This window comes from Melospiza melodia, chromosome 4 (genome assembly GCF_035770615.1).
Source record: "Melospiza melodia melodia isolate bMelMel2 chromosome 4, bMelMel2.pri, whole genome shotgun sequence".
NCBI classification, from domain to species: domain Eukaryota; kingdom Metazoa; phylum Chordata; class Aves; order Passeriformes; family Passerellidae; genus Melospiza; species Melospiza melodia.
In genome coordinates, this window is record NC_086197.1 from 59,680,858 (window position 1) to 59,705,634 (window position 24,777).

At 37.8% G+C, this 24,777-nt stretch overlaps 1 protein-coding gene and 2 long non-coding RNA genes across 8 annotated transcripts in view; 2 read left to right on the top strand and 1 right to left on the bottom strand.

Moving 5' to 3' along the window:
- LOC134417546 (uncharacterized) overlaps positions 1–2,044 on the top strand; it is a 60,327-nt gene extending 58,283 nt beyond the window's left edge. For both annotated transcript variants that reach the window (XR_010027583.1, XR_010027584.1), the window contains one exon: positions 1,934–2,044. This is a non-coding gene — a long non-coding RNA (uncharacterized LOC134417546). The remainder of the gene's footprint in view (positions 1–1,933) is intronic.
- The window catches only part of VEZT (vezatin, adherens junctions transmembrane protein), a 53,155-nt gene that overhangs the window by 16,647 nt on the left and 11,731 nt on the right, over positions 1–24,777 (bottom strand). For 2 of the 5 annotated variants that reach the window (XM_063154868.1, XM_063154871.1), the window contains exons 2-7: positions 21,870–22,004; positions 16,642–16,731; positions 14,398–14,573; positions 11,783–12,055; positions 6,285–6,422; positions 2,040–2,187 (exon numbers count right to left, since the gene is read on the bottom strand). In XM_063154868.1, the coding sequence (XP_063010938.1) occupies positions 2,040–2,187; positions 6,285–6,422; positions 11,783–12,055; positions 14,398–14,573; positions 16,642–16,731; positions 21,870–22,004 (960 nt within the window). Of the gene's footprint in view, positions 1–2,039; positions 2,188–6,284; positions 6,435–11,782; positions 12,056–14,397; positions 14,574–16,641; positions 16,732–21,869; positions 22,005–24,777 lie in introns of those variants that run through there. The other 3 variants (XM_063154867.1, XM_063154870.1, XM_063154869.1) reach the window with 2 other exon arrangements.
- LOC134417547 (uncharacterized) lies at positions 13,578–19,991 on the top strand. Its single transcript, XR_010027585.1, has 3 exons — positions 13,578–13,704; positions 19,107–19,314; positions 19,876–19,991. It is a non-coding gene; the product is annotated as an uncharacterized LOC134417547 (long non-coding RNA).

Here is a 24,777-nt window from a genome sequence, read left to right on the forward strand (position 1 = left end):
TATTAAAAGGGATCAGCTATAGGTGATTATGAGGTGGAGACAGAAACTTGTTCGCAAGCATTCCAGACCAAGGAAGGTAAAACATTTACTCATCACATCAAAAATACTTGGATGCAAACAGAGAAAGTATTCCAAAAGAAAAAAGAATCTCAATTTACAAAAGATGCTCATGAGAAAAAAGAATACATGAATGACATGAAATTAATTTGAGGTATACATGCAAGACTGATTTTGCTGGGTGCAAAAATACAAAGCAAACAAATGGGCAGCAATCACTCAAGTGTCCTGAATGTGTGGTGCCCTGGATAAAAAATCAAAAGCTCATGCTGTAATAAGCACAAAAGAAGACCAATCCCTTCCACCAGACATAAATCACAGGCAGTAAAAAAACAGCATACAAAAATAGTGGACTTCAGGAACTGATAATAATAATAATCAAAAACCTACCTGAAAAAAGGCACAACGACAAGAGAAAAGGAAATTCCAGATGTATTTACGGTTGCAAGCAGCTTGCTCTGTTAGTAACTACTGATGATCTTTGCTGACACAAAATATCCACCTGGCTCTCCTCAGCTTAAACTGGGATGTTTTTCTTAAGTGAAAAATTTTCACTCTTTAAATTGCTTTTCTTCAAGGACGAGGTAGCCAAAAGACACATGCTACATTTGTCGTATGGCTTAGCATGACCTACACTTCATTATAAAGGCAAATTCTCTCAAAGTGAAAAAACAAACCCAAAGAGGACTGCACATACATCCAAGGCTCACCACACAAATATGTCCCAAGGTTATCAAAGTATGTTATACCTCCACAGGAATCTGCTTAGGACTGACTTTTGTTAATTTAGCTTGGTTCAGCTATACCACACCCAGCCTACATTGCTGGCTTTCATGAGTTCCATAAATTGAGATTTTCTAGTTGCTGTGATCTTAACTGTATCCAGAAAGCATCCTAACCAGTTTAACTAAAACAGAGTTCAGTTAAATTACTGCAAGTTGCAGGTAAACAAAGGCTTAGCTTACAAGCTTGGGCACCTCTTACTGGCTTCTTGTGATTAAAAAGAAGTGGGTAAATTAGGAGGCTTACATGGTTGCAATTAGAACTTCAGCTAATGAAGTGCAAGAAAAAATCCCAAAAGCTGCTATTTATTGTAGCTCTTAGCTTAAAGCTAATTAGACAAAGCCTCAAAGCTTAGTAATCACTATTACTGGTAGCATTTACTGTCAGAACAAAAGAAGTCAAGGTCTAAAAATTAAGAGAAAAAAATTGTAACAAAAGCCAACCCCAGAGAAACACAGAAGTCATATAATCATGGAATTTTCCATTAAAAAGACAATGCTGAAGGGGAACTGCCCTGGCAGAGGGTCATTAGAGTATAGAAGGCTTGCATTCAAATTAGATCTTCCTTCCAATTGACTCATGCAAATAAAAAAACCTAACATCTCAAAAAAAAAAAAAAAAAAAGATAAAAAGGCCATTATATGGTTGTCACTCTGTTCAGTTAAAAGTTTTTCAAAGATCAAAGAACCACACTGGCTTATGGCAGCAGGGGTCCAAGCTTATGATTTCTGCTCCTCAGTGTGACTAAATGCAGCTACTCCCTTTGGCATTTACAACTAATTTGTGATTTTTGATGTCTCTCGATTTATTCACATCAAGAGATTAGATAAAAAAAAGAATTAAGTACAAATCCAGAAATTATTTTATTCAGCTGGGATCAGGTTAAATCAGAGAGCAAAAAATCATGTTTAAGGGGATTGATCAAGCTGATTATAGAACAACTGACTTGAACTTCCATCATTTGCAGAAAAATATCCTAATGTTGTACTGAGTAACTTCTCTTTCTCTCCATGCACAAAGAAATCAGGTGAATGCTGATAAATGCAGAACACATGATAAGAGCCTGACTGATTACACCTTACCCTCCATTCAGTGTGTTGCTACAGGTTAGGATGTACAAGCCACAGGACTTCATGACAACAGAAGGATGTTCACCAGGAGCCTGCATGGATGCATGAAGCCCTCCTAGGAGAGCTTACCTTGAGTGCAGGCAAGCTGAAGCCATCAGTCAGATTGTGTGCCTCCTCTTCAGAGACCTGCTCTTCACTCAGTCCCAGGCCCAGCTCCTTAAAGGGGACCACACAGATGTAGCTGGTCACATTGTCACTCTCCGAGTTCAGAGGGTAAGTTTAGCTGGAGTTAAGGTGGTAAACAAAGCCACTTTTGCAATAAATACATACAAAAGGAAAGAAATACTTCATAAGGTTTCTCATTCCAGGCAATTTTTATGAAATCCCATACTTTCATTCCAAATCTACCTGAATCCTGTTTTGCAATCCTTATTTGAAGCACAATTTTTAAAGGCTCTTAGAAGGATGAGAGATAAGACACTGACAAAACACCTATGTCAAAATACAAACACATAAAAAGAAACAAAGTAGATTAATAAAAAAATCCCTGCATCCCTTTTAAATGAGTGAAACAGCTTAATTTTAAATATGGAGTTTCCAAGAAATAGTTCATGTCAATCTTAAAGCAGAAATTAACAGAGGAAAGAGAACAACTGTGCAATTTTAAGTTTTAAAGGTAGCCTGTGTTACAGACTAAATTCAGGATGTGAATTCGCTGAGAGGTCTGTGTGTGGATGGACTGCTCAGAGAGGCCTTTACAGTAAAAGGTCTTTGAGATTTCAGAGAGCTCTATGAAGAACAGGAGCTCCCTGACTGGTCATAACATTAACTTTATTGATTACATCACTGTAAAGACATTATGATCTTGGCAGGATGAATGGCAAACTGGTATCTATCAACACCATTCAGCACATTTAAAATCTCAGTAGGAAAATGTACATTTCTTGTCCTCAAAAATGCTTAAAAAGTAGGAAGCAAGCCAAATATAACTGATACCAGAAAACAGAAAAAATAATTCATAGACTAGGCAGCTTTTATTATTTTTTAGAAGTTATTTATTATTAGAATAGTACTAATTTTAGGATGGCCTCAGGCTGGGGAGGAACAGTTCAATATTTTTTGCATGTCTTCTGATAGTTACCCAGTCACAAAATAGTAAAATTCGTTTTAAAACAGAAATGTAAACTTATGGCCATAAGTACAAAATCACATTTGTACCACAGAAATATATATATATTTGTAAAGCATTAATTAAAATATGGTCTTAATTTAATATATTTGTTTTTCATTTATAGTTTGATCTAGAAACTGAATGCTCTCATCTCTTGCACATAAAGCCAATTAGAAGCACTTGTCTCTTGTCCATCTAATGTGTTTTCAGGGGGAAGCTATGAGTTCCATCTGCTTTCACACCCAAATTTTCCATGTGCTAAATTCTCATAGGATTGAACTTGCAAAACTAATTTCCTCGAGAGACTTCTACTAGTTAAGCAGAAGAACACTGCAGGAAAAAGTAATATTCTGTGTCCCAGGAAACAGTAAAGCAAAGTGTCCAGGATCTAAAAAAATGACATTTCTCCCTCCTTTATTCCTAATGTCTGGAAAGGAAGAAGCTTATTAAATGTTCAAACAAAACCCTGTAAATTAATTAGGATCAGAACATTACTGCTGTCACCAGCAGCTGCCTCACATATATGGTGTCTATTCTGAATTAACCTGACAGCATGCCCAGCAGAGGGAGCACACAGGATGAGGATGGTAACTCCACCAGAAATTGAAAAGTCAGGTCAAAACCCTTCAGGACCACTAATCTTAGAAACTACTTGTACTCCTGGTTAGCCTTTTCCTGCAACATGGCATTTCCAACAGTATGAACACCACAAAAAGCAGTTTGGACACACATGGATTCTTAAGTCATGCTAAAAATAAATTCCAGGCAACATCTCAAACGTGAGGTTTGACCAAGGAGCCACTTACCCATGCTGTGTCTCAGCCAGGGAGGAATTCCCAGGGGCCTCCTCCACCTCCTGCCTTGCCCTCCTCTATTGCAGCCCTTCCACTCCCATTTCAAAGCAGAGAACTGATCCCATGCCCCCATTAACTTCCTAAGGATCAAACATTTGGAGAGTTTAAACACATACACACCATTATATACAGGAACACACTTCCTTTGTGCACTTTGATCTCGTTGTATTTTTAGCCCTACTGACTCCCAGTCAGTAGTTAAAGCCAAAATACTAAAGCCTAACTATCTTAGTTAATTTTTTATTTGTCTCTGTGAAAATATTTCATTCATCTGTTTAACTTACATGCTTTATTAGCTGGAAAGAAGAGAAGGCAATGCTACTTAACAATGAACTGTCAAATCCAGAATAAAATACCTCTACAGTGAATGTCTAACCTCTTATCAGGTTAGACACTCTTATTTAGTTATAGAAAAGCAAGAATGCTAATGTATCCCTGTATGTAACAATTTAACATTCATACTTCAGTCTTCAAAAGCACATTCCCGTCTGAAGACCTAATAGGAGGGATTCACAGGATCCCTAGGAAATCCAAGCTGCTCTTCTACAAATTCTCACCTGCTAACCAGGGGTGAGCTAAGCATGTGATGAACTGGCTGGTCAAGGAAGAAACACTGCACTGAAAAATGCCCAAGTGTCCCTACTCAGATATTTCAGCGTGGCAATTTAAGCGTTTATCATCTCAAGAGGGTACTACTTTTTGTTTAGCTTACTTGTTTTCTTGCATGAACTTGCCCTCTCCCTAGTTAAAGGTATGGGTTTTTCTAACAGTTCATGATGCAATAACTAAACCTTTACAGAGCAGAAACAAGTTTTTACTAGATTTACTACATGAAATTTGCAAATGTCCCTGTGCCCGGTGCATCTCAAAGGCACAGAATGCATTTTATATGCATTCCATTCTAATAGGGTAAGATATCACTCAATTTAAAATATTCCTATCCAATGTCTGGTTTTATCACTAATAAAAAAATAACACTATTTATGCCTTGACAGCAAAGCACATCACCTCACACCAAAATCCAAGCTTTTTAAGTTTACATGGTCCAATGCCCAAGTCCTACCTACAGAAATAGTTCAAATTAGACCATTCTGCCAGCAGAGGATGGGATTATTAACATCAGCCAGTAACACAAGCTACAAGATTTCCTCCATCCAGCTTGTATATAGCTACACCAGATTCCCATGATGCAGAACCCACAAGGCTCTTAAGAATAAAAGTGTTCAGCAGCTATCATGCCAAGGGAAGCACTGCCTGAGTTACCACACAATTCAATGGAGGACAGTGCAGAGAGCTTTTGAACTGGTCTGCACGACATCCTGTAAATACTTAACCCAAAGTGCCTAATTCCTAGTTTAGGCTTTCAGCCATTGCATCCTGCTATAACCTTAGATTCTGATTTAAAAGAGAAATACTCTTTTCTATGGCATTTTGTTCTGTGACTTTAAGCAATGCACTCTTGCTGACATGAACAAATCAGAGCAAGAATGGTGTGAGCAAATGCTGAGTTGTTTCTGCTAGTACCCAACTGTCTCCCCACACAAAATGTAAGCAATATGACTTTTCCTCTCATTAAATCACTGGCCTACCGAGTTTGACACAACTGCCTGGTATAAGGCTAAAATGTGACTGCATATTTTCTCTTCTCCATGGGAACAAATTTTAATTAGGTAAAAAATATTTAACTGTACTCACTGAAGGCAGCTATCTAACTAAAAGAGGGTAAACCAGCCACAAGCAAATATTGCTGAACTTCTAGTTCTACTGAATAGAAGTGAGAATGATAACATATCAAGTGTATGCAATTTGTACCACCATGAATAAAGCTGTGACCTAAAATTTTTAATTCTCTGTCACAGGTTCATCAGACTGATTTCCTTCCAACATATTTGAGATATACATTAACATAAAAGCTTAATTTGCTGCAGATAATTTGGTAGAAGAAAACCAACTTACCTTTGAACACAGGGATGTTGAGTGAAAGGCCATATTGTTCAGAGAAGAGGATATGTTGGTGCAAGGGATATTTTGGGCTAAGAGGAATTATAAAACAAAATCTTGAAGGGCTCTGAAACGCATCACTAGCACTTATACCAAAGCATGGGTGTCAATAATGATACAAAGTTTTCAGTGCACTGAATCTTATCACACTGCACAGTACACAAAAAGGCAAATTTAAAGCATGTTCCAAACCAAACACAAGCCCCACTTTACCAAGCTACCTTTTCTTTCACTTGTTCACGTAATTAGATACTGTATGTTTCTAGACATCCTGACCCTCAGCATTGGCACAAGTGGCAGTAGGCAGCATGGACTACCTGAAGTGGTGGGTTTTTAGAGGAAGGATATTTTTTCAGCATGTACAGAGTGGCCAGTCTTGCAGCTCGGAAGTTGGCTCTGACGGATCGGTACACGGCTTTGCGCAGGCCGATCAGGTGCTGACTAGGATGCTGTCCAGCTTTATTAAATGGGCAAGCGGCACTGACCCTGTCAAGCAAACTTGAAAAGTAAAATGTGATACAACTGTACAGATGTCCTAAAGTATTTTTAAAGAACAGTACATCAGTTTTCCTATTTCATTATTTAGAAGGCTTTTTCAAATCACTCAGTAACTATGAGACTAAACCCTGATCATATCAATGATATATTTAATCAAAATTTCAAACAGCAGCCAAGATTTCTCAGTAAATAGCCTTAATTTATTCTCATCGGAGCTGTGACAAAACTCCTGAGCACATTTATTTTCTCTAAAATTTTCCAAAATGGTCTAATAATAGTAGACTTACCATAACATTATCAGGATACAAAACTATTACAAACCCACTGTCAGCTTTGGAAGTTTTAATAAGCATGCATTTAACATATGCCTCTTTATATCCAAATTTATTTTTTCAGTATTTTTTGCAGGAAAAAGGTGCCAACACATAGCTTTCCATACAAAACACTATATTCTTTTAACCTTCCTGATGCAGAGAATTTTCTAGGTGAAGAAAAATATTATTTGAGAAGTGACATAGATTTTATCATCATGCAATGAATGGCAGCTATGTTTGTGAGAGTCTTGACAGGTAAACACATGACATGTATACACCACACAAGCATATTGGAAGATACATTTCGTGTCTGGCTATTCAGGTGAATATACAATTTAAAAGAAACAATGCCATTTGCCTATTAGAATATGACTCAGACTGGCTTTAGCACTGTAAGAAATCATCTCATCTGGAAATAAAATGAATTGTGATCTGGGTGAACATTGAACAGGTCTGTGGAACTTTAAGCTCCAGCTGTATCTTTTCATGTACAATCTGATGTCAAACCTGTAACTGAGACTCTGGAAACAGCCTAGGTGCACTCTGCTTGCTGGGACTGATTTTACTAGAATCAGCTCAGGAATTAACATGGTCTGGACAACAGGACAATCAATTGTGATTTATTGTTTGGGGACTGGAAGCCCAGTTCTGCTCTCACCTTTCCCAGGGCAGGGTGAAGAGGTGATTTCATGTGTAGTCACTTAAAAGGGAAAAGCATACAGGGTACCTGGTAAGCCTGAGGGGGGTTGCTCCATTGGAAACTATTTCTGTAGTCCATCTGACTAAAAAGCTGACCAAGTCAGCAGACTGACACTGCTGGGAAAATGTCAGTCCTACTCCATGTGCTCAGCTGGACCATGCTGCACTTTGGGAGGGGAAATAGCTTGTGGCCTTCACTATCAAATATGAAAACCAGAGCAGCCCACCCAGTGAGCAAGGCTGGAACCATATATCAGTATGTTTAACACCATTAACACAAGCAGATTCATGCCAAATATTGCCATATATTGAATATGCTAGCTGAAATACTATAGAAAATATCTGCATACCATTTTAAATTATGTGTTATTAAAATGGTTTATATAACATCTCATAAACGACTTTAAAATCTGAAAAAAATAACCAAAGTGTGTTCATTTCCATTTCTAAATGTAAATTAAAATGCTAGCCTTGCTGGATCTTTCACAAGGGAACACAGTATGTAATGCAGTACATGCCAATCTCCAACCTTTCCCTAGCTTTTGGAAGTAACAACTGAAGTGTTTATGCACAAACTCTCACATCAGTTTGTAGACCCAAGCCCATGTGAATTGTCAGAAGAAAGCTCAAAGAAAAGGAGCAAAATTCTTCTACCATAAAAAAGAAACAGGGATCTACATTCTACTAGTGATGCAGACTTTTCCAGCTCCTATAGAGAACAAATATAGCATAACTCAAGCACAGCATGTACTGCCAGTATGCAGCAAAACAATCTGCTTTCCTTCTGGAATGGATTGCTTCCGTGCTTTTTATAAAAAACTTCTTCCTTATTTGACTAATTTAATTAGTAGAATCTATTATATGTCTTTCTGTCAGGCATGTCATATCCCTAAATTCCTAATGTTTCATTTATCTTCACAGATCACAGAATGGTTTGGGTTGGAAGGGAATATGAAGATCCTCTAATTCCAAACCCCCTGCCAGGGGCAGGGACACCTTCCACCAGGCTTCTCAAAGCCCCATAGAGCCTGGCCCTGAACACTTCAGGGATGGGTAAGTCACCACTTCTCTGAACAATCTGTCCCACCATCCTCACAGTCAAGAATTTTTGTCCTAATATCTAGTCTAAACCTGCCCTATTTCAGTTTAAAGCCATTCCCCCTTGTCCTATCAGCACACACCCTTGTAAAAAGTCTCTCTCTTATCCTCTATTTTACTTGGACTTACAAGTTATCAAAATGTTATCAACTTTGCATATCAGCCACAAGTAGCAAGAAGCAAAGAAAGTTTAAGGGTGAATTTCCCCTTTTCTACGGCTCCAAACCCATTTTACTGTATAGAACAACATGTTTCTGCATTAATTTTACAAGCCAAATCTTAAGTTGGCTTTCAACTTTTAACAAGTTTATATAAACACATTAATAAAAATCTATTACTGCACTCCACCAGGAAAGCAGTTCTCTAAAGATGCTAATATACATCCATATGTATTAAGTTCACAGAGCTCAATTCAAGTTCAAAATACAATAAAAAGGGAGTATTTCAGAAAATAAGTTAATTATTTTGGTGACAAGCAAGGGAATAAACACTTGCTGCTTCCATTATGTATTCCTTCAGTTCTTGTTTTATGATGTGCAAGATAATGGGCATACTTTCATTACCCTCCAGAAATTCTAGGCTGCAACCTGTGATCAGGCTTCATTTGGCTAATTGCAAATGAAGCAATTAGACAGCAATACTGCCCTACCTTTGCTATACAATTTCTGTAATCCAAGCCAGCCAGGTGAGGCCTCAGCCTCACAGAGCTGGTACCAAGCAGACACACCTGAGATTCCAATAGAGCCTTAATCACTTCCAAAGGCCAGGCTGGAATCAGAAAATCAAGTTGCTTTTGAGAGCAGCTAATGTAAGAGAAGTCTGACAGGATTACAGAATCACAGAATAGTTAAGATTGGAAGGGACCACTGGAGGCCATCTAATCCAAGCTCCCCCCTCAAGTTCTTAGTTCGTGATCTAATTCCTGTTCTAGTTCCTGTGGCTGCAGTCAGTTTTACTGGGAGGTGAATGAAAGCAAAAGGATGTTTGACTATCTATTTGAGTAGAGCAGGCACTACCACACAGTAATAAACCACTCAACCTATAGAGAACTGACCAAAACCTCATCAGTATTAATCTACCATTTACAGAGACAGCCCAGTATCAATTAACAAGGGGCAAATAGGGTAGCATAAAGCAAAGCCATAGATATCTCAATGGATGTATAAATTAGCCTATGAGAACAGCAATGGATGGTGTCATGGGGAGGAAAACCAGCAGTGGAGCATGAGGAACTTCAGGCCAAAGCTGCAGACCTGGACTTGCCCTGTCAGAGTTTAGCTAAGTACAACCAGTCAAAGTCTCAACTTGGCACTAGTTAAATAACAGCTGCAGTATCTTTCCACTCACAATATGGTCAATGCACAGGCCTGTGCTGAATTAGCAGTACCTTAAAACAGCTGCACATGTAACACTGACCAGGATGCTGCACCTCATTGAAATCTCATTCCTTCTAGGATGTAAAATAATACAAGAGGATACTCAGTAACTTTTCAAATGCAAACATTTCTATTGCCATGAGACTCCTTCTGAAAAAGCACTAAGATTTGATAATCTTACTACAGGAGAAAATACTAAACTTTGTTCTGCTGGTTTACTGTAGAAAATTCTAGGGAAAAAAAAAAAGGGAAATCTAGCATTTTGGATCATACTCCAAGAGGTGCGCAAAGCAAAGAATTTCACACTGCCATGTGCAGCAGCATCTCTTGCATATGTGGATGCAGAAAAGGACACTCTGGAGTGAGAAGTTCCTCTAGGCTAAACCAACCCAAAATTTGTAAGCATTGACTTCTTTATACTGTACAGTTGTTCCAGTGAAGATGCTGGCACAGTCAAACTTCTCCCACTCCATCCATATACCCAAGTCTTTTGAAAAGCTTGCCAAAGTTTCAAGTAAAGAAGCTATTAGATCAAGCATCAGCTTAAAGACCAGTCTGTTTTTTGTTAATCTGTTATCTAAGATATGTAGTAAAAGAACAAGGCAGCAGCAATTTAGACATTGACCACAAGTTCGTTTGCTTAAACTTAGGCAAAAATCCAAATGTTTTTCTCCTCTGTAATTTGGACAAGCCTGAACAATAATTTCTTTTAAGAACTCGTTTGCAAAGATAAGACTGCCTATTGCTCAAGTATATGCTTCTTCAGCAAAAATCCAGACCAAAACAAAAACCACATAGCTAGGCAGAGTGAAGACATGCTTATGCACTCCAAACGCAGAATGAAACATTTCTTCAGTGAAATACACTGAAGGTATCTCAAGCTAAAAAATTAATCCAGAATTTTAAGTCTAAAGTTGCACACTTGCATGTAAGAACGTGTCTAAATTTAGAATAGTTGGTCTGGCATGAATAAACATCTTGTTGCCACAAGGGAACTTCTCATTTTGTTTTAGAAAGAAGTTGACTGTATTTTAGGTGTTGGTGTTTCCCACCTCCTTTAGCCTTAAGCAGAATTGGCACACATGGATTCATCATAGGTGGTTACAATGCAAAAGCATCCATGGCAATGACAGTGCACAGAAACAGGCCTGTTGGCTTTGGAATCACTGCATACACTGAACACTTTCTGATGTCCTTTCACACAGCAAATCAGCAAACCTTATCAAATAACTACAAGAGCTGAATAACCAGAAACACTTTTGCATCCCTTAAGTGGAAGAGAGGCAAATTCAACAATAAGTAACTTAAGAATCTAAATGTTTCAACAACTGTATGCAAGAAAAAAAGACTAATGTTAACTTTACTTAAGGTGGGAAATGATGTTTGATGGTTTTTCCTGATTATTGTGTTCTCATTATTTCAGACATATTTGTTAAATAAAAATAGAATGGTTTTCATGTCATCCTGTTTTGTAAAATATGAGTGATTACTTGCAGATCAGTTTATTTACATCAATTTGGTAATGTAAGATAAACTCTCTGAATGACTCTCCAAAATAGTTAACTTAGTTCAAAGTCTATTTCTTCATATATTTCATTGCTAGCAATGCAGGACATTCAAAAGGCACCTGAGTTTTGTGAGACTTAATTCATCATCAGGATGTGGGGTTTTAACACTGAGATGATAGAATTCATACTTTTACTATGAATGGTAATTATACTACTTCATGTAAGTTAAAACCTTTAAGTATTATGTTTTCCAGTAATTCCAGTTGTTATGAGAGACAGTGTAAGAAGACAATTTTAGACAACAGCTGGTTTGTATGGATCTGTGTGCTAAGTAAAGTGAAATACAGACTCACAGGGTAAATCCTCTGGAAATCACTTCAGTCTCCTGAATGAGCCGTAGAGCTTTCCTGACGAGGTTGGTGAAGGCGCGGCTATTGGCCACTGTTTCCTCCAGCTGGATGCAGTGTTTCCGCAGGGACATTTGCAGCTTGGCCGTCCTCCACGTGCCCCACGCCCTAGCGGCTGCATAGAGCAGCAGGGGCGCGCACAGCAGCCACGAGGATTCCTCCCACCACGAGGGAAACATGAGCAGCGCACTCACACAGGCAAGGAACAGCGAGACATCCCTGCAAACAGACAGCACCCCACCGCACATTACTCAGGGAAACAGGTGGGAAAATGACCAACTTCTCAGTTACATTTGAGATTACAAGATCTTGCTGTGGGGCTTTTATGTAGGTCCTGAAGGGAGCTGTAACCACTGAAAACTACTCCTTGTGACAGGTTTAGATGAACACGTACATGATATTACTTGGCTGGTAAACTCTAAGGAAACCTTTCTTCGGCTTTTTTACAGCATGAGTAGCAGAGTAATGTACCACTTTGAAAGGTCAGTTTCTCTTACACACTTACATGACTTTAAAAAAATAGAAAAGAAAATTAAAAAAAGAAAAAACCTGACTACTCAGCATTATAAACCAGGGTGTGTAGGAACTGTAATATCTGTACTTCCAGGTTCAAGAGTACAGTAGGGAAGGGCATGTTTCTTTTGGTAGCAAATACCTCAATTAGTGCCAGCTGTATTTTTTCTAGAGTCTGACTCATTTAACTTGGACACCAATGCACCACTAGTTTCTAACACAATTTTATAAAGATGGCTTGAATAATCTTTTAAAAAAATTTGGCACCTTTTGAAAATCCGTAAAGAATAGATTTCTGAGTATCTCAGTGACTTCTCAAAGACATTTAAAAAGCTTATAAAGTTGTTACTTTCCTCTATAAAAATTCAACATAAATAAGTAACTGCTAGAAAATACACTGTGTTTCATATATACTACTACATGGTTTTGTAAAATAATCACACTCTTCAGAGAGATGGATGGGATACCAACTTCAAGGTGCGTTACAACTATACTTTTCCAGAATGTTTTCAATGAAATACATTTTTTTCCTTCATCCTTTAAAGCTGTGTATCCTGCATTTAGGTTTGGAAGTATAGACTTGGAATATTTTTCCATTTCTAAAATAAGGCACAGTCTCTGTGTTTCTGTATCCCGGACAGTTTTGTGGTGAAATTTCAACCAGCTTTACAAGTGTTAACTCTTTAAGGCTTCTGGCTACTGAAAGGTTTTAGTAAAAATTCAGGGTTAAAATATTCCAAATATGTAACTACTGCTGAAAGGGACAGACACACAGTCTCTAACCTCCTTGGTACATTAAAAAAAAAAGTACCACAAATAAAATAAATAAAATCACAACAATGAAAGTCTAGAAGGGATTTAACAGCTCATTTCATTCATTTTCAGCATCTGGTTGGTTAACCCAGATCATCAGGGACAGACCAAAGATGAAAATGGAGATTCCACAACCAGTGTCGTGGCTATTCCAACTCCTAAGTATCCTTAGAGTTCAGAAGATTTCCCCCAAGTCCCAGTTTGAATCACTGGCAGATTAATTGCATTATTCTTCCTCCTTTTCCATATCCTTCCATTTTCTGAACAGAACAAATGATGATTGATCACCACCTTGTACATATCATAACACTGTTCCATCCCAGAGAAATGCAGATCCTTTCCTGGAGTAGTACTGCATACCCAGTTATTCATCACTTGGTGTTTCTTAACTTGACTTTTCCTTCCCAAGTGTAGCATTAAACTTTGGTCTTTATTGAATTTTCTATCCTTTTTAAGGTATTTCTCCAAGCTACTGTTGACCTCTGGTCAATGAAAACACAAACTTGATGTCATCTGGGAGGTGAACAACATTCACAAATTTTGTAAGTGTACTTTATCAGCTGAAAGTTAAAGAAACTGAATAATGCCAGGACCAGAAAAATCTGGTTCAAAAGTTCTCGTTTGACAGAGAGCATCAATATTGACACAACTTAAACAGCTGAGGTGTGACTCTATAATAATTTTGTCTACTTTTTTAGGGTATATATGAGAAAATAGCACTGACCCATATTATGTGATATTTTTTCCTACTGATTACCACATTTCCAAGCAAGACACTGTCAGAACAACCACTGGCATTGTTATTTTTTAAATACAGGTGGTAGCTGTTCAGATACTGCTGCCTCACACACAACATATTTTATAAAGACCACACCAAAATAAACACTTTTTAATTCAGTCTTCACACTCATGTCTCATTTTCAAAATCACCTCTAAATAGCTTCAGAACTTAATTACTTAATCAACTATGCTAGTTCCTTCTTATAGAATATATTAGTCAGGGAGTATTCATTCATGTTCATGCAGTTACCTCAGATTAAAATTCACTCTTTCAATAAAATGCCCAATGGAAAAACTACATACACTTATACAAAAATCTGGGGACCAGTAGAATAAAACCCAAGGACATGAGAAAAATATAGTTACTTTAATGTTGCATTTTATATCAAGAATGCACAATATATTTTTTGCTTGTTTCTCAGTGACTATAATGGTAGATATCCTCAATACAATACCAAATATTAGGAGTTGCTAGGGAGCGTAGCGTTGGAAGCTGTCTGTTTTCCTGTTGCTTACACTGCCCTGCAGACAGGATACTGGGGTCAAGGAATTCAATCAGTTCCACATCCTCCTGCAGCAGAACTTCCTGTTGCAGGATGGTACGGAGCGTGTCAAATCGAAATCCAACGTCCTTACCACATACAAATGGGCAGGAGAAAAACCAGGCATTAGTAAAGAATATGCAAATTCTTGAAATTAAGTCAGCAGAACAAGAAAAACACCCACACACCCTACACTTTACTGACAACAATCTGTTCCCAGAGCAGGGAAATGTTTCAGATATAGCACAAGTAGCTACATTTTTATTAAACTTGTTTAACCTTTAAAGCTCACACACTACCTAACAGTTCAGGCTTGCAGGATGCATCACACTGACTTTGTGATCTCACCCAGATTGTAACAATAACTGGAAACACACCACAGAGTATGCCAATTAAAAAAACAGAAAATTACTTTTTTTAAAAATGTCATGACATCATTTATATCATTAACAAACAAACAAACAAAACTTATAGAGAGAAAGAGAGATACTGCTAATTAGTCAACAAATGTCACTTGTGGACTCTTAATAACAACAGCGTCAGCATTGGATCAAAGCCTCAAGCCAAGGCAGTGGAGTACCCTCCTGCAGGATTTTGTACCTTTCCCAAGGGACCTCCATCCAAACATGAAACAGCAAGGGGCTCTGAAGACCTCCCACCTGCTAAACCTCAGGCAAGCTTTAGGGAGTTACATGGTTGAGAATTTTAAGCCATTAGCATTTGCTACTTTTGCCCCAACTATAGCTATTGAAGACAAGTATGGAGTTCATGAAGACAACTACCATCAGAGTAGCCCCCTGAAATTTTTATTTGCATACTGCACCAAACCATAATTACTTCAAGTTAAGAATGTCATAACAAAACCCAACAAACACTGAACATGTGCGTCCCTGAATCTAGCCAAGTACAGGAGAGAAAAGAGTATTTCTGAAGAGTCTCTAATAGAAACTTTAACATAAATGTGACATTTCACAGTACAAAATCTGTTTCATTCTGTTACTGACAGAATGAGATTCTTTATGAAACCATAAGATAGCTAGTTGAGAAATTTAATTCCATGCACAGATGTCACCTCAGATAACTTTCATTCTACTTTTAATGGAAAACATTTGTCTCAGGACTGTGTGCAAGAGGAAACTTTGCCCTCCTCCGATGCATCCTGTGTCATTTCAGTACTCTGCTGGAGTGTGCAGCAGGACAAACATGTTTTCCACGTTCTTCAGTTACGCCTCCATCTTAAGAAAGTAAGGCTAAAAATTGCTGTTAATACCCTTGATTCATAGGGGAAGAGGGAGGAAGAAAAAAGTTAATCAAAGATCACTAATTTTTCAGAGGAAATTATGTCCTCCTGAGATAATGGTGAACTGAGATACAGCAGAACTGTGAGAAATGGAAAATTCTAACATCTCATGTTGCTCAGTGTTTTCTTTTGAAGCTCCATTTGAAACCATTATCCCTACATCATGGTAGAAAAAAAATAAATCAAAATTCTAGATTCTGGAACAGTCTGACGTGACATTTGCAAGCCATACTAGGAGCATGAAGGAGCTGGGTACAAGTTAAAGCAGATCTGAGACAAGCCCAGACTGGAAAGTGGTGCTGCAGAGAAAGAGCAAACAAAGTTTGCTTTGCCTTTCCCAAAGGCAGAAGCCCTGTAGAGAGCAGTGTAGGAACAAAGAAGCCAGGATGGGTCCTGGGTGGGGCTGTGCCTGAGCTAACAAGCTGAAACAGAAGGTGAAGCAATACACAGTTGAAGCTCTAGAACTTTCTGTCTCAGGTGGTCTCTGCGAGGCACTAGGCTACAACATGAGGACTTTCTCAGTCAGTGTCTCCCCACTGCCTTCCACCAAAGGGGACCTACACTGCAATTAAACTCATTTCAGCTTTCAATAATTTCTTAAATTTCTCAAATATTTTATTATCTTCCACATTTTGAACATCTTTAACCCAGCTACTGATACTGTTCCTGTCCTTCTGTGCCCAATTTGGCACAGTAACTGAAAACCAGAATTAGTATCATCTAAAGAATAAGTAATACTCTTAGAGCCAAAACCAACAATACAGACCAAAGATGATGTTCAGAGGATGAGATACAGAGGAGAGGAAGACCTGTGGATTAGGAAAGGAAATGGAAAAATAAAAAAAGTGATCACTTACCAGTCGGTGAAGTATGTCATCATTTTTCTTATACTGTGGAAAAGGAAACCAGCTTCTAAAAAACTCAACTAGTTTTGACAGGATGCCTTGCTGAAAGGAACAGAAATTATTCCAATTAAAAAAAAATCACAAACGAAAGCCAAAGTTAAATAAATAACAGCAGACAAATCCTTTACTTCTGCATTTGATTTTCTTGCTAATTCAGACCCAAGTACCTGTAAGGAAGTTTCACTTACTGTGTCTGGCCTAACTTCAGAGTACACTAGGAGAACATCTGCTTCCTGTCAGTATGCTTGTGAACAGGAGAATAAAATAAAACCTTCAGTAACCCCACCTATTTGGAGCATAATGGATTGTTATGCTGTTCTGTTAAAAATAACTACAGCTAAGATTATATTGATCTCAAGTTGGCAGCTACTGCATTGATAGGAAAGACTTTCTCTCTCCTGGGGGATAAAAACCCAAAGGCTAAATGACTGGTAGGCTGAAGAGAAGTGAAAGACCAGAACAGGGACAACCTCTCCTCAGCAGCCCACTGCAGCCTGAGCAGAACTCCAGAGGAGCTGTAAACAGAGACAGGAAGAGTGATGGTAAGAGGAGGAAATGCCCCAAAACCTCCCTGTCCACACCAGTGTGCACCACCAGGTACTTTGTGTTGCTTTCCACACAACCTAAATCCACACTTTTGTCTGAGCTATAAATGTAACTTAAGATGCCACTAATAGAGAGACTCCCTCTCATTCATAACACATTCTACACATGTATCTTCCTAAAACAAGATGCATGGCAGATTATAACTGAATGGATGCATGGTTTTGCTTAAGTCTGCAGCCATTCGATGAAGAAAAAAGCACAGCTTTTGACACACCATTCTATCTACTTTCCTCAGACTGAACTGACAGGAAGTATTTTTCAAAATATTTAGTTATATAGGTATTTCATGAATTCTGAGGCCCTGTCTCAAGTCTTCAGACTGCTGACATGTAATACAATCAGGTAAAATGTATGTTAAAAAAATTATTTGTGAAATGCCTACATTTTGTGGCATACTATTCCAAAATAATAAAAAAACCCAACCCATACAGATTCTAATACCTCAATGTATAAAAGGTGACAGCTTCTGTTTCTCCCTCGTTTGGGTTTTTTTCCATTTTTTGTTCCCCTCCTGTTTGTATTTTTCTCAGTTTTCCCATCCACTACAAGTGGGAAATAGAAGAACAAACTCAAGCAAGAGGAGCTCAGAGTTTTGTGATCAGCCTGGCAGCCTTCTGAAAGGCAGTGTGACCACTCTGGTGCAGCAAGGCAGGGCAAAACAGCCTTAACATAAGGAACCATCACCCTAAAGCCCTTGTGCTTCAACAGTTTTTGAAATAACTTATTTTGGTGCCCATTTAAGTAAGCTAACTCAAGCTTTTCTTAACGAATATCTCATCTTTCTGTGTACAGTTCGAGTTTGAGAACTATGCCACAAGGAAGTGTTTTTAGGTCAGTGAAGAGGCAAACCAATAACAGGGATCTCATAATGACAGCTCTTCCCAAAACACTGACATCATTGTGGCTTAGCAGGAGGAGCTATCCCAGCAATTCACACTTAAGACTGTGGAATAAATCCAAGTGATTGTATTTTGATGTTGCTCAAGGGCAATTACATAAGTCAGAAGAATGTCACTAACTGCAGCACAAGATCATCCTTCAAGTTTCTTGCAGAGCAGTGCAAAAGGAAGTAAAATTTTCTGATTACAATTTGTTGAAAATTGAAATTAAATTACAAAGGTCTTGCTTTGCATTTGAATTTCAGACAGGTGTTTCAGTGAAAAGTACTTTTCCCTGTACATTGAAAGCAGGGTATGGAAAGAGTAATCCATTTAATTTAAGAATATGCCTCTTGGATAATCTGCAACTGCTTAGCCTTTGTAAGTCTTTGGATTTTTATCATGAACACTTAAAGCTACACCAAGGATAGTTTTACACTCCTACCACCTTACTAAACTAGACTGTGGAGTTACTGAAAAAAACCCTAGCATGCTACATAAGCAATCTTTTAGTTTATTCTCCATGGTTTAGTTTAAAAATAAAGATCTGAGCTTGCATAAACACTCAACAGGCAAGTCAGTGCTTGAAAATACAAAACAAGACAACCCACTGTCTTGGGCTGTGACCCAATACAGTACAGCAACACACTGAATTATTCACATCCTAGAATAGTGTCTCACAGTCTGCATTCCCATTGGGAGTGTTACTGACAAGTAAAACTACTTTCACCAACACACAAGTCAGGTCATGTTGCCAGGGCTTCCAGAGTATTCTTACAGCTTTAGAACAACACTCAGTCAAACTCTCTGTAAACTAAATAACAAAGATGTATAACTCCTAACATTTAAAAAATATTAGCATAGTACATGCACATTTTAGGTAAATTAATTTGAATCTAAAAAATAATTCTAAGGACTATTTCTCTTTTGTAGAGAGATTCTTCAGAAGAAGCTAATGCTACACACTGAATACCTTGCATTAAGTGGGTGGGACAAATGCAAAGGACTGGTCCCTCTGCCATCCCACATCAGGTCACCTGCACAGCTACTCACAGCTAGCCTCAACACAATTCTCAGAAGCTGCCTCCAACACCAGCTCTGTTCTCATGGAAAAATATCATCATATCTAAGGTGGGACAAGGTATGACAGTATAATCAATTTAAACATTCAGATAGCCACAGCAGTCTAGGAAAATGGCTGAGAAAGGAAAGATGTAAATGGGAAGTGATAAATTCTGCAAAGATTAAGCAGAATTACCCAAATGAGATTTAATTCCAGAAAACAAGTCTAGGACCTCTTACTAGCAGTGCTTTTGAGATCATGAGACCAGGACTACAGCTGTAACTTTCTCCAGAGACTGGCACAGCCAGGAACACTGCACCTACAATTACTATGCTAAATCACACGTCCATAATCCCTCAGATGGGAGCCTGGCATTTCATCAGCCTCTAGAACACAACCTTAAAACACCTTTACAGCTTTTTAATTCACAGTTTATTTAGACCATATTCCAATTTAAAAAAAAAAAGCCAAAAAAACACCACCAAAACTACATGTCCTGAGAAGTATTTAAGATTTGCTTCAAATTCAACTGGTGCCTCTGTGTTTCCTTAGAGCTGAACAACACACTTTGCTTGGCAGGACAGCAAGACACGAGAGAAATATTTGTATCAGTAACTAGGAACCTCTTCTTCTCCTCAGATTGTTTTGTCAGTCTCTGAAGATCCCAAAGCAGACCTTTGCTGTGCCAGATTCTTGCTGCATGTCACCTGCTTTTCAGCTGCACAGGGTTCCCACTTGACTGAACAAAAGAGGAGGAAACAACTCAAAGACAAGGCAAGACTTCAGCTTTTACATTCTCATTTTAATAAAGTGTTTAAGGCATTTGGAAACTTGCTTTTCAGAACAGAAGGGAAGTGATATATACATACTGGGAATCACTCAGTGTGGAACAGCATCTGCTCCCTGTAATCATAGTTACATCAAGCCTCAAGGAAGATCATTTTATATTGGGACTGCGGGTAGGTACATTTTCAGAAGTCAGAAACCATTTATTTTCCACACATTTTATCATTTCAGTAGACTAGGCCAGTGAAGGCCAAGAGAAGGGAAATGGTAAGTCTCATGTAAAACTGAGGAAATTACTGGATAGGAATGCAAATTATTTGTCTGTATGTCATAAAAACATTGCAACAAAGCCTCAGATCCTCCTAAATGCAGTCTACTTTTCTAAATGTGTGGCCAGCTGCCTCTCCCTCATTTCTTTCCAGTTGAGACACCCTACCAAAATGGGACACAGAAATCAAATGACAAAAACAGACTTTCTGACATCAGGTTACAAACGAGAAGTGTTAACTCTTCCCAACTGGTACTGGAATTGCAGCAGGAAGAATCTCTGACAATTGATCACTAAAAATTACACACAGGTTTCTTCCTCATCTCTACTATGTATCCTTGTCTAGACAGAGATGAGACAATGTGAACATCACCCAGTGTTTATAAGAAATGGACAGCCCATTTTCACACACCCACTCCCTTCAAGTTGCAAGGCAAACCATGAAAAATTACTTCTACATCTGACACAATACTGGAAGAATTGCTGCCAACACAATAAAATTAGGTGTAAAATGCTTGAGGGGAAGGGAGGGGAAAAAACCAGAATACCGGTGGTTTTTAAAAGCAGTATATCTTAATACTTTTGAGGTTCTTAACCCCACAGCACTTTTGTATAAAATTCAGTGGAAATTATATACACAAACACAATATCATACTGATTTGCTGACTGCCACAAAAGTAACTATGCAAAATAATGTAGCTGACAGTCCATGCATTACTTCATAGTAACCAACAGAGTATCAACCAATGAAATGTCATCCTATTTTTAAAATTAACAGTGAAGAAATGTAAATATTTAATAAATAAACAAACAAATGAACACTTAATCAAAATCTTCCTACACTAAGGCAGAATAGGTACCTTCAGTGTAAACATACCACAAACCAGCCATTAACTTTAAAGAGAAAACATATTTTCAGGTGATTTCTTGAGGGTTATGGTGAGTGCCAGCTGACAACTTTGAAAAGCAAAAGTGGTAGACCTAATATTTCCATGAATACTTTTAAAGGTAGCTCAAAATAAAGAAAATGGTGAGCTAAATCCCAATTTAAATTCAGCTTGCTTTGTGACCAGTGATAGAAGCAATCATTATTAGAAATGCAATAGCTATCCACATCAACTATCTCATTCAAATTGGTTACTGCATTTCTACTTCCCAGAAATCCTCTTTCTTAATATGTTGTGTCACAGACAAAGCTATACTTAGCAACTGAATGCCTGGGAAGTGCTGGAAACTATAAATATTCTGTTCTAGAAAATTACAGGTTCTATTCCCAGAACATCATGCTAAGCTAACATAATAAAGATCCACTACATAAGATAATTTTTAACACTCAAAAATTATTTATCAAAGCTTCTTACTTCCCTAGCTTATGTGAGTGCAAAGAAACACTCCAAACTATACTGATTAACCACAACTTCCAGATATGATAAAGGGCTGAGGTTCATTGTCTGGGGGTTTTTGCCTTTGTATTTTTAAATAGAGGAAGTGATTTCTCTCTGTTCTGAATTCTCCTATTTGTGAAGCAATGCAGTTCTCTTGTGAGAAGACAAATACTCAGCAACAGGAAACTGCTCACCTTCTGGGCAGCACGCACAGTCTGCTCCCTTTGGCTTTCTGCTGCTGCACATTGCTCTGCCTTCTGTGACACTGAGGAACATACTTCAAAATCTGTGTGTCCCAAATCCTGCAGATATTGGTACAGTGGGGAATTCTGAAAAGGCAGTTATAAAAAGAAAAAGGAGAAATAAAAACAGCGTTAAAAATCATTCTGTGTTTCCCACAAAACACCACTGTGAATTCAGCAACCACACAGTGAGCAATGAATGGATTGAGAAATGGAAAAAAAAATTAGAAAAAGGCTTCTGCTTTCTCCAAAGATGATACTGGTATCCTGGCTTAAAACAAAAATCCCACAGCATACAAACAAAAAGCAACTCAACTTTTTAAAACTGCAGCAAAATGAATGATTTACAGTCCTTAATAAAACAGAAAAAGTGCAAAATTCTGATCACCAGAGAACAGTGATATTTCGAATGATCAGATATTTATCTATATAGATCTGTGAAATATCTTCCTGGTATCTGCAGCAGGTATCTAGATTTAGTTAACTCTTATTTTTCAGTTTACAACAACATATATGGCAGTATGTAGGGCACATTTGATGAAAACAATACCTAGGATAACTTCAGTTCTACTCAGGACACGTAAAGTGACTTCATTTTTAAGATAAACTCTCAGCAATTTGTCTGATACAGCCCAGTTAGACAGAGATTAATTCTGAGCTCTGGAAATTTTTATTAATGAGAGTATGCAAACACTAGCCAACTGCATAGAAAGAACACCAACATCCTAATTTAACATACTATCAACCAAAATACTATATACAGAAAGTAAAAACCTTACAGTAAATGATGCACAGTTGTGGAGGCCTGCAGAAATAACCACCTACAGAACACCTACCACTAATTGTTACGCTGACTATTATTACTTGATGGTGCAAGTTGTGAAGGGGCCCACCTAACTCTGACTATGTACCAAGACAGCCAAATCTCAAATGACTGCTTGCCATGAAATAAAACTTGGAAGCCATCATGCATACCAGCTGAATAAATTTTTACCTTCAGGAATTTTCTTAACCCTATCACCAGAGTGCTATTTTAATCCCTCTTATCTATTTAAGGCATGCAAAATCACACTTGTGTTTACTCTCTTTCAGTTACTCACAACAGATTCAGCATCCAGTCATTACATGAAACTTAAATATTCATACTAACTCACAGGTACAGACAATCACAGTCACTCACAATAATAACAATGATTGTGCAAAACACTAGGATAGGTTAATGACTCATTTCCTTCTGAGAAATTCCCAGTGTGATGGATGACACAATCCTATGTTTTCTCCAAGTAGCCCTCTTCCACGGTTGAGTACTTTTTCAAAATGCATCCAACTCTAATTAAACTGTGCTGTTCTGGACCAGCTGTTTCTCTCTAAGTAGAACATGCTATTTTACCAGAATTCCCTAATTAAAATGGAGGAGAAAATTTAATAGGCTAGAATACTTGTCCTAATTAAGACCCAGTGAAATTCACTTAATAACTTCAGGACAAAACTGAGAATATGCACAAATATGCAAAACATTGTCTTAAAATGGCGTTCATACAGAGCCAGACTGTGCACTGCCAACACACTTGGAACAACCTGAACAACTCCACACAAGAACTTTTAGGGTAGCATGGAATTTTCCCCATTTAGATGAAGACACAAAGTAGTGGGTAAACAGAGAATTTTTTCTTCAAAAATCATAGTTGTAAGGCTTGCTCCAGGAACTTCAAGGAAATCATATCTAGGCTCCTGCCATTATATGACACATGACTGCTCTTTATTGGCACTCACCAGCATACAGACAGCTGGCAAAATAACCCAAAATAACAAGGAGTTTTTCTACTATTATCTCAGGGTGCACCTTTCTTTGGGGTCCATGATGAGATAATTTTTAAAAGTTGATCAAGAAAACTGGGCTATTGCTGTTTAGATGAGTTGCATTTCTTAACAAAAACGGATGAAGGAAGGCAGAATGAGAGGTAGAGACAGACAGAGATTATCCACTGAAAATGAATTATCTAAAATTTGGAAAGCTATCACTAGTAAGTGCAATATGGCATAGATGTAAGAATGCCCAATTCTTCTGGTTGCCTAGCTACATCACAACCTTCCATCTAACCGTAATTAGTAGATTTTCTACTCTACAGAAACAGTAAAAAATACACCATCTCTCCAAACATTAATGAAATTTCAGATTTCAGCTCCTAGCTAGGAAGAATAATTTTATTTGTTCTTGTAATTAAGGTAGAATATGGGCACCTTACTAGGTTTACATAAATCCCCTCCGACTAACTCTTAGAAGGCTTTTACATGGTCTTGTAATGGGTAAATTTACACATTTTTAACCCTGTTCAGAACTGGAAATTAGTTTTCTGACTATTAGCTTAGGAAATCAAAATTAATTAAAATTTAATGTAAATGCTATTCCTTTAATTAGATAATGGGTTTTATCTTTCAGTTGGGTCTTCTCTTTCAGTTTCTCAGAAAGTACTCAGGCTACAAAATCTTCCTCTAACAGATTTCTTTGGCTCTGAAATATTATTAGCAGAACTTACTTGCATATTGGAAGAATCCTGTATTTTTATAAACTTCAATGACCAAGAGCTATGCTGTGACTAAAATTCCTTATGTAAGTAAAACCACCATCGTTCCTTGTTTCTGAATCCATTAGAAACATGCAAGATGTGGACAAAGAAAGCAATTAATAAGAATTGGGCTGAGGCCCTTCTGAAATTAGATTATTAGGAGTCTTAACAACTAATCACAAAAGTCATCCATTAAGAATGAGGTCTCTTGTGTAGCACAGGCAGCCTCACATTTTATTTAGAAAAATCTGAAGATTACACTCCTATTAGAAATACTACAGATGGCATACATA